Source organism: Hemibagrus wyckioides, linkage group LG11 (genome assembly GCF_019097595.1).
Source record: "Hemibagrus wyckioides isolate EC202008001 linkage group LG11, SWU_Hwy_1.0, whole genome shotgun sequence".
In the NCBI taxonomy this organism is placed as follows: Eukaryota; Metazoa; Chordata; class Actinopteri; order Siluriformes; family Bagridae; genus Hemibagrus; species Hemibagrus wyckioides.
The window spans coordinates 7,469,151-7,479,840 of record NC_080720.1 but is presented as its reverse complement, the minus strand read 5'-3'; the positions used below and the strand labels follow the sequence as shown (position 1 = coordinate 7,479,840).

The window sequence follows — 10,690 nt, the reverse complement described above, 5'->3', positions numbered from 1 at the left end:
AATACTTTACCACAGTAATAACATCTTATCATCGGTGACTATGCAGTTTTCAGCTAAAAAGTAGTGAGAACTTCCAGCATCAGTCAGCTTTTTGCGTCAACTTTTTGAATGATCCCATTAAAAAAGCTCTTTTAGGTGGAAACTGGAAACTGACTCATGCATCTAATGAATACAGCTGAAGGAAATTCCTGTATTTCTATACAAAAAAAAACAGCTGGAATTTACTGGAATTAACTGGTTACTTATGTGGTTTTTTTTTTTGTAGAAGTAATTTATTTCAGTGGCCAGAAACCAGCAGGAGACCACCAAAACTGCAATGACTTAAATTTGATTAAAATGGGAGCTCTTGCCCTACAGGTGCAGGCCATTTCTATAGCTATGTGATTTTAAAAGGTTTATAAGGATTTTATGTGGTTTATTGCAGGAGGATTTCAAACCATTTTATGCCATAATTTTGTGTAGAGGGAAGAGAAGGGTGGAAAAATCTTTTATATGTATTTTCGCTGGGTTAATATTGAAGTAAGGCCTGTGGGAGATTTGTTGTAGTTATTAAAACGCTGTTCAATATAGGAGAAAAGGTCAGGTAAGCATGTACAGGTGCAAGAGCTGGTATGCAAGGCTTTATTAAAATTGGAAACCAAAATAAAGATGAAATCTGGAAACAAGTTCAAGGTGCAGGGAATGGTCAGACGATCCACAAACAACATGAACTAGGCAAGATTGGGGGCAAAAAACAGAAAACCAGAAGAAAAAATCTGGGTAGTGAAGAGTCTGATGGCCTGGGGGAAGAAACTGCTTCACAGTCTGGTTGTGAGGGCTGAATTCTTTGATAACTTTTTCCAGACGGCAGAAGAGTGAAAAGTTTGTGTGTGTGGTTCATGGGGTCATCTACAATGCATATGGCTAAAGTCTGGTGTGATGGAGGGAAGAGAGACTTCAATGACCTTCTCAGCTTTTCTCACTATCCGCTGCAGGGTCTCATGATCCGAGAGGGTGCAATTCAGACCAGGCAGTGATGCCACTGCCCAGGATGCTTTTGCTGGTGAAAGTGAACTCAAAGTGTATATTCTGCAGTTTGAAGGTGTGGTCGAGATGCTTATATACTGTGTATGTGATTGAGTCCCAGTGAGTGCAATCAGTAGTCAGATGAACATGAATGTTAGAGGGTCCATGATTGCTGTGAGTTGTAATCCATGCTGGCCATGTAGGTCACATTGTACTCTGGGATCGTGGACATAACAGTAAAAGTCAAAAATGACAGAAATTGGAATATTTCCATCCCAAAACACAAGTACAATGAAAATCAATATCATTCTACTAGAGCAAATCCTTCCTGTTATGCCATTCTTGTGAGCCAAATATATTACAAAAACTGATTAGTGATGACAAAGACTTTACAAGAAACAAGAATAAAATAGCATACTGTACAGGCAAAATGCTACAAATAGCCTTCAACCTTGAATGTGTCTTCCTGTTTCCTGTGGCCACGTGTTATCCATTATCCTCGCTCCTGTTGCTTCTTATCTTACACACCATTGTCTGTGCAGACGATTTTGTTTCATTTTCACTGCTAATAAGACATTTTAGGGTATTATGGACCAAGAAATGCTATTAAACCCAAACATTATGCATTGCCACAGGGTGTTGGTAATTTTGTTTGCCGCAGTGGGAGAAGTTTTGTCCTTGGGAACATTAAGACCCACACATGCAAAGTTAAATGCACAAGAATGGGAGGGAGAGATAAAGTAAGTGTGATATATTGGACTAGAAAATGAGAGCTGTGGAGAAAAGCAGCTGTAGCGGGAGTGCTGTGGAGACTTTTGACAGGAAGCTGTGCCGCTGGACCTGATATGTGACCAGGAAGCAGGCCAATCAGGAATCAAACAGCAGGCGAGGAGAAACAGGAAAAGCCGCTGGTCTCCTGTCTGCTAAGAGTGTTTGCTCAGCCAGCTACCTCTCTTTCCCATGAGGTTCTTCTGGATCACAGCTGAGCTGGTGGATACCCTTTACTGAACCAGGACATAAATGGGGTGGGACAGAACTGTTTAGTAGACAACAAACTTTGGCTATTGTTTTGAAGTTTGCTTGGACATCCTGATAATTAGCATTTAAATATTATGCCATTAATAAAGCACAATAATAACTGTCTAAATTACGTATTTGCAATTTATTATCCCGGACTTCTTTTCTGTACACATTCTGATAGTAATCTGTTGCATACTAACAGAAAATGATGCACTAAATCCATATAAGAAATTGTGTTTACTAGCATCTCGTCAAGTCCCCAGAGTTTGAACAGTTTCAGGTTCTGCGTGTTCACACACTCTGCATTGCCAAGCTAAACATTCTGTTGATAAAATCACTGATTAACATATCATTTGCACAAATCACTTCTCTTTTGCTCTGGAACCAGACTTGACAATTCCCATTGCAGAAGGAAATGAGAGTTTTTTGAACACTGAAGGGAGCCAAGACAACAAACCAGTCAGTAAAATAAGACCACCTAAGTAAGTGCTGTGGGAATAAAGCATTAGTACAAATGATGTTATATAGTATAAATGATGGTTTCAGATATAATGAAAATTTTGTGAGTTTACAAATATAAAGAAATCATATGAAGCAGTAAACAGGGAAAAAAAATTGGCATGACCAGTCCTTGATCAGTTCTCCCAGTGACCTGTTTTTCAGGAAATTGGCTGGATTGGCTGTTCCAAGAATCCCTTCTGCATCCTTTTTTTCCACACTTGCTCATATTTGTTAAGGTCACCAACCAGCTTTCGTAATGTTTAGCTCAGACTCTGAGGACCATCTGTGGCTTCTACTATAAATGTAGCTAATGAATGTGAGTCAGTTATCATGCACTTCACTTCACTGATGATATTCTTTATAGATGTGAATTCCATAATGTTGAAAATCTGACCGCTTGACAGCCCCAGAGTTCCCTGTTCGATCCTGATCTCAGGTTACTGTCTGTACACACTTTCTCATGTTCTCCCTGTGTCCACATGGACTTTTGCTGCGTCATCAGGTTTCCTTTCACCTCCCTAAAATGTGTCGGTAGGTAGTTTGACTATGCCAGAGTATCCCTAGGTGTAACCTACACCACCGGTTCCTATCACCTTTAACAGGCAGGTCATTACATTTTTTGAAAGCAAAATATATATATTTTTTAACAAACACTGCAGACTAGCCAGCAAATCAGTTGGTTGCTATAGTTTTGGGGCTTTTCTTTTTCAAACCTTCAGTGTGAGTGTGTGTGTGTGTGTTTGCAGTGTTGAAGGCTCCAGATGCTCTTGTACTGACCGCAGTAACAGATAACAGCAGTGTAGGTGCCAAACATGAATTCCTTAACCAGTTCATCTGCATCTGTCGTAAGACAAATTGTCCATTGTTTCATCCTCGTGTTGTTATTTCCCTTTAAAGACAGTGAAGCCACCGCAGATGTTCCAGGGTTTCTTTCTCCTTCCTCTTATCCCAATTTTTCATCAACACACACACACAAAACAAAGCTAGGGTTTTACAGACGTATCACCAGAGTGATCTGGAGGCACCCTAATGGCGCCAAAACATTAAGAGCCATACAGGAAATGACCCTATTGTTTTCATTGTGCCTTCTGATCTCCCACGTCTTTTACTCAATACAGTTAAGGTAGAACACTTCAATCCAAACAACACTTAGAGCAGAAGTGTTGCTACATCCACTCTTCTGAAAAACCCCAAACCCAAAATAGTTCCTGTTACAGTAGATGCATCGTGAATATAAAAAGTCTACACACACACAGGCTACACAGACTAGACACACAGACTACCCACATAGACTGCACACACAGACTACACACAGTCTACATAGTACACAGACTATCCACAGACCACACACACAGTCTACACACACAGTCTACACAGACAGTCTACACACACAGAGACTACACACAGTCTACACACACAGACTACACACAGTCTACACACACAGACTACAAGCACAGTCTACACACACTGACTACACACAGTCTACACACTGTCTACACACTGTCTACACAGACAGTCTACACACAGACAACACACACAGTCTACACACAGACAACACACACTGTCTACACACAGTCTACACACACAGTCTACACACACAGACTACAAGCACAGTCTACACAGACAGTCTACACACAGACAACACACACAGTCTACACACAGACAACACACACTGTCTACACACAGTCTACACACACAGTCTACAGCATTCTGCTTTATACAAATCATTGCAGGGATAACAATATGAACATTATGTTGCTCTAAAATTAACATGAAAACAAGATGGAAAATATATCAGGGAGGCTGCCAAGTGACCCGTGGGAACATAAAAGGAGCTGCAGGAATATCTGGCAAGTAACTGCTCCCTCCCTGCATGTGACATAAGCCTTTTGTATTGTTCACATGTCTAGGTCATGAAGTAGGGCGGCTAGGCAGAAACTCTTTCTTGTTAAAAAAAAAACATTTGATGAGACCCAGGTGGAACTTTTTGCCACAAAAACATTGCAGTTTATCACCTAAAGAACAGCATAAACATGCTGAAGCATGGTGGTGGCAGCATCATGCCATGGTTCTGCTTCTCTTCAGCTGGGACTGAAGCTCTAGTTAAGATCAAGGAAATTATGGATAGCTCCAGATGAAGTTGAAGAAAAGCTTTATTAAAAAATAAAATCCTGTCATCTGCCCTTTAGTGTAATGTGTACTTTGGACAATGTGTGCTTAATGTTTTATCTTCTCCACCAAATGCATGGAGAGAAAAATAAAAACCTGATAAATAATCCACCTCATTTTGTTAATTGTCGGGTGTCAAGGAAGCAGGCTGAAAAATAAACAGAGCTCAAACCTGGGGATGGGGCTTGTGGGTGTTTCACTTCACAATCACAATCACCTGACTTGACTATCACTAATAAATCTGAATGAATCAACAATCTGAGCTAATCAGCCAGAGCCTCATTTCTTTATAGAGTGCTATTGTGCTTCCTTTCACAAAAGTCCAGAACCTTATGACATTTATTAACAGCGGTAATGGATATAAATTATAAAGTCTTTTTGTTTTTGTCACCCCTGAAATAACTTAACAGGGTACATTCACATATTCTAGGTGTAGGAAATACCACAAGATTTCTAAAGTGCTGATAGCAATGCCCCTTTGGCCTTGTGTTTGTGCTAGAGAGGGGGTAGTTAGAAGAGACAGCAAACTTAATGCAATTTTGCACCAGAGTGGGTTTTAATATTCCCTCTGCACTGCCAGATTTTGAATATCGCCCACAACTTTATTCACTTTATCAGAGCAGGCGTAATAATTACTAACTATGAAAATAGCCACTGAATGGGGAAAGGTAATTGGAAGGAAAGCCATATGACTGTAGATAAACCATCACTACAGCACCCATGGTTAAAAGAAAATGAATGTAGCGCATAGCTTTAATCATACCTTACTACATAACTCTTGGATTTAATGTTTAAAAGGTGAAGGGTGCGCACATTTATGAGCTTCAAGAGTTAAATACTGTGTTTTATGAGTGATAGAGCTGAATGTGGATATCTTGTTACTCATTAACTTATTCTTCAGGTGACAGTTAAAAGCACACCTCGAGCAACCTTTGCACAACATGCCTCCATTTTATCCCTGTAGAAACATGGACTTGTCTGAGTGCTAAAATGTGAGTCTCTCTGTTATATTTGAGAGACTGAACGCACAGGTAGGTAGCTAATTTATGTTACTTGTTGAATTGCTATAGTGTTATATCCAATATTTAGATCAGAATATTCCTTTACAAATGAGCACGCTGACTTTTCCTTTAATTAACTTTGTAAATAATGGATGCACGAGTTGTTTGTACAATAAATGATTAAAAAAAAGTTCTTGCTCAAAATCCTGACAGCGTGATGCAGGATCTAACATTGCATATTCCCTGTGACTTGATAAGCCTGCTGAAACAGCTAGACGTGACGGTATCACGTGTCTCACTGTATGCTGTTGTTACTCCTAATGTGTTAACTATAAACACAAAATGCTTAGTTAGTCACGACCTTGTGACTCTTCCTTTCTGATCACAACAAGACAAGCGCTAGGAAATCTGGACACGAACCTACAGACATATGGAAGAGGGTTTACACTTATTCTGTTGGGTATATGGATAGAATTCACGGTATTTCCTGCCATGTGATATGTGGTGGTGAAAGGTAGGGGTCATGATTATTTTTCACCTGTACTGTTGCTTTGTGGTAAACATGGTGAGAGGATTAAATGTGCATGTTAAGCGGTTTCTATCTCCTTGCTTGATTTATGCAGTGTTTTCAATGACAGAGCCTCTTCAGCAGATCTCACCAAATTGACAAAGTGACAATGACCACGCAAAGTCCCCATGACGATGTAATCATTGCTGAATGACTATTGATTGGAGTAAAGACAGCAGGAGTTTTACTTGGGGGAAGGGCAATAAACTTGTCGGGTGCTTTTGAGGAGGTCAAGTGAAGGACTTTTGTCATATCTCTGTGAGCTGCTTGATTTTAGACATGTGTTAAAAGCACCAGCAGTTTGTTCTGTAAATGACATACTGAGATAAAGTAGTCACATGATTAAGAAAGGGTAAAAAATAACGAATGGCGTTTTCAAACAGGCTCATAATACTAGTGTTTCTCTTTCCTGATCATTGCACAAAGACGTGCTGTTGTGTATTTATGGCAGTTTGCACGATGGGACTGTTTCTGATTTTCCTACTCAGACACAAATGCAAAAAAAACAAATACATAGATACTGCCCCACACACACACACACACACACACACACAGACACACATACATGGTGGTGTTTTGAACCAAGAGCAGTTGTTGTGTCGGGGAAACCTTAAGGCAGGAAGATAAAAGTGAGCTCCTGACAAGTGTTTACAGCCAACATGCTGACATTGAATAGTGAGAGAAAGAGAGGGAGGAAAGGCCCTAAGAACACAAGCAGAGTTTGTGAACAATGGCTCCGTGGCTACGAGAAGAAAGAGGGGAAAACATTCAAATATGCACTGGTGTGAACTCAAAAGCTTTACTGTTTTTTCCCCCCATCGTGTTCTTCACATAATATCATACATAATATGCAGTCGACTTGACTAATCAGACTAACATCTACATGAACAGTGCATTCAGGAAATAGAAAACTTACAGAAATAAATATACTTGTTTGTTTCAAATTGATGTCTATTACTTACTACTTTAAATTGACACGTAAAAGAGCATTTGTATTGCCATTTGTCAAATCTACAAATTGTCAATCTATGTGCATATTCAACACAACATTCAGTCAACAATGTTACCTGAACACATTAACCCTGACGAAATATATCACAGAAATTTGCATCAACCAAATTTTCTATCATGAATGGTAGTTTTGTGTTTCTACTCATTCATTGCCAAAAACTCAACCCTTTAACTCATCTATATGCACAATTGCTGATTAAAATAGTGAATAATACTAGTAGTAGTAATAATAATAATAATAATAATAATAATAATAATAATAATAATAATAATAATAGTAAATGCATGTTTTTCATTAACTGACAATCATGGAATCCCCAAACTAGTCTAGAAAACAGCCCCTTACAGATATCTCTCTAATCCGCTTGAAATATTTCACATTGCTATATTACTTCAACAGGAAACAGTAGAGGATGTGCTCTGCAGCTTATTCCCTGTGTATGCTCTTCAGTCTCTGGGCCTCATCTTTATGCCATACACTCGTAACTGTGGGACCCTGTGTGGCCGATACAGAGAAGGTGAGTGAGAAATAGCTCTCTGCTCCCCCTTTTATTCCCAATCCGTGAAAAGCTTGACCATTAGGCACATCCTGTTTGCATTCATCTGTTTCCTGTTTTCAACAACAGGCATTTGCTATAGCGTGTACAGCTGATGAAAAGTGCACAATTCTTATTATTTAACTGAGTTCATGTGGTTCTAATGGCTTAGTTCTGTTGGTTGGTTGGTGCTATATTTTCATTATTTCCATGAGGAGGTACACGTTTGCTGTTACACTGACGTTATGCAGGATGTTTGCTGACATAGATACAGAGATGTAAAGGAGTAAAGACAATAAAGACTAAAAACCCTTTGCCGATTAATGAGATGATGAGCATGATGGTGTTGATGATGCTATTAACATGAAAGCTGAAGCTTTAGAAGCTGATCTGTTTGAGCAGCATGTACACATGAGCTTGACAGAGTAAGAGAATAAAGCTCTGCTGCAGCAGGCTCTTCAGGAAGAGATGAAGCAAAGAGCAGATCCCACTAGCAGCACCTATCAGCTAATAGTTGAAAATTGTGGGTAATGTAGGAAACTGAAAATAGACCAAGGTGTTGATAAAAGAAGTTCAAACCAAAAATGTAAACTTTTTGCACATGTTGATTAGAAATGCTGATAATCATGTATTCCAGAAAGAATTTTCCCCCTGATTACAGCTCACATTGGATAAATTACAAACTCCAACCGTATAACCAATCTTAATTCCCATTGTTACTTTCTCAGGCTACCTTTGATTGCAGCAGACGTGACCTAATGTCTGTACCCCAGCAAATATGGCCAAACGTGACTGAGCTAGACCTCTCTGAGAACCACCTACATTTATTACGCACTAAAGCCCTGAAGAAATTGAGGCACTTGGACCATTTGATCAGGCTCAATTTATCAGGGAATGACCTCCCCCTACTGGTAAAGCAGAGCTTCTACCTCTTCCCCTCTCTGGAAATACTGGACCTCAGTAGATGCAAGTTGGCTGCAATTGAGCCTGGGGCTCTGCTCAGCTTTCCCAGACTGCGAAAGCTGTTTCTAAGTATCACTGATCTACAAACCCCAATGTCTGCTGTACTTCAAGGTCATGGAAGGGTTGAAGTTGTAGATCATACCAGTAATCTTCAAGCAAGTGACAGAACTAAAGAGGTGGTGCAAGGTCATAGCAGTGTCGGTAGGAAAGAGAGACAGTGTGCTGACTGTTTTGATTTATTGATTTATTATTATGATTATTGTTGTTATTATTATTATTATTATTGTTAGGATTATTATTATTATTATTATTATTATTATTATTGATAATAATAATAGTAGTAGTAGTAATAATAATAATAACCTGCATTTCAGTCAATTTTAAGATAATTTCTTATTTATTTCTCAATTTGAAGTAAAATTGTAAATATTTTTGTCATTTTAATGCCACAGACTTCAACATGGGCATCCATAATTTATTCCTACGCAAACTACTAGTAGAAAGCTTGGAGAGCCTCAATGCAACAGGTACAGTTCATAATATTATAGACCACAATTATAATTATATTGGTAATTTTCCATAAATGTTTTAAACCAAACTACAGAGTCACCTGCTTTACGGTTTTTCCTCACTGTCCTATTTCCACAGAGGTCATTGATAAAAAGTCTTCAGACAGCTGGAAGTACCTTGTGTCAGTCCTGGTGATAGCCATCAGTCTCTCTGTGCTCATTGCCATCGGGGCAAAGTGTAAAATCCTCCATCGGTATTTGGCAAGCTACAGGCACTCAAGGCTCAGTGAAGGGGATGGGGCAAGTCAATGTGACCCTGCAAGTTTTGAGGTGGGATTCTCCAGCCGAGGCAATATCCCAAATTCAGATATGGAAAATGGAAACCTGGAGGATGATGACGATGGATTCATTGAAGACAATTACATCCAAGCAAGTGAGAGGGAAAGAGCAGCGCGAGAGGCCGAACATTGGCAGGAGGATGATGAGGACATGGAAGAGTTCAGCATCGGATAAACAAAAACATGAGCTGAGTATGAGGTGTGCGTGGGACTGTTATTTTTAATCCCATTCCCACCCACTACTGAAGAAGTTCTGACTAATTCTGCCTGTTCCTGCAGTCAATACTGTGTGCACTTGCACGTGAAAATTTTCTGACGAACTCAGTTGTCAAAATGTAAGCAAATATTTTACAATTACGAGGATAAACCAGTTACTGATGATGAAAGCGGAAAATGTCACAATGATCTACACCATAAGCACCACACAACCACTGTGTATGATCTCTTGTTGATGTTAATTAGCCTTTCGGTATCCCACATGCTTCATATCTGACCACTCACCCCCCACCCACAATACTGTGAAAACATTTGTTGGTTGCCACAGGAGCCCAGGCCCAATGCACCCCCCTTCAGCGTGAGGTTTTCTACCATGCGATGGAATATGATAACTAGCAGCAGGTCTTGATTAACCTACAAATGATCCTTTTTTTTCTAGAGATCATTTAAGATTAATATTTTGTGTAATGATTTAATGACCTACACTCCATCTCTTCATGTTTTGTTAAGTTTTTTAGTCTACATCAATAAAAGCATATGTCGCCATATATCCGCTGACCCTGCTGTGTCCTTTCAGACTGCCGAACAGTTGTTCTGAACTGTTGTGGGGTCAGGTCTTTGAAGCATAGCAAGTCTGTGATTTTCTATTGATTTATTTTTTTTTTAAATAAAATATTACTGTAATCCTTTAACTAATGATGAATAATCTGACTATCTGGATTGTGTTCAGTTGTGTACAAAAGTACAAGAGGTGATTTTTTACCAAACAAATTTGAGAACCCATGGTCCAAGCAACAGGCTAAATACAACTCAGTTAATTCAGCTTAGCATGGTGTTGTCTGATTGTTGCTGT

The 10,690-nt window shown here is 39.3% G+C and overlaps 1 protein-coding gene across 2 annotated transcripts; it reads left to right on the top strand.

The window, feature by feature from the left end:
- Nucleotides 1-5,602: 5,602 nt before the first annotated feature.
- lg11h1orf210 (linkage group 11 C1orf210 homolog) lies at nucleotides 5,603-10,385 on the top strand. 2 transcript variants are annotated; one of them, XM_058402075.1, is made up of 5 exons: nucleotides 5,603-5,726; nucleotides 7,676-7,793; nucleotides 8,540-8,975; nucleotides 9,227-9,301; nucleotides 9,423-10,385. In XM_058402075.1, exons 2-5 carry the CDS (start codon nucleotides 7,689-7,691, stop codon nucleotides 9,794-9,796), a joined length of 990 nt encoding a protein of 329 aa, XP_058258058.1. In that variant the 5' UTR covers nucleotides 5,603-5,726; nucleotides 7,676-7,688; the 3' UTR covers nucleotides 9,797-10,385. The 2 variants fall into 2 exon arrangements, with proteins under 2 accessions (XP_058258058.1, XP_058258057.1); XM_058402074.1 differs by lacking the exon at nucleotides 5,603-5,726 and adding an exon at nucleotides 5,813-6,210.
- Nucleotides 10,386-10,690: the final 305 nt, after the last annotated feature.

What these genes read in the sequence shown, in the direction of transcription:
- lg11h1orf210 (XM_058402075.1), top strand. Translation starts at nt 7,689, where the DNA reads ATGTGCTCTGCAGCTTATTCCCTGTGTATGCTCTTCAGTCTCTGGGCC. An exon ending in GTGTGGCCGATACAGAGAAG is followed by an intron (nt 7,794 to 8,539) that starts GTGAGTGAGAAA and finishes TTACTTTCTCAG; the next exon opens with GCTACCTTTGATTGCAGCAG. An exon ending in GGAGAGCCTCAATGCAACAG is followed by an intron (nt 9,302 to 9,422) that starts GTACAGTTCATA and finishes CTATTTCCACAG; the next exon opens with AGGTCATTGATAAAAAGTCT.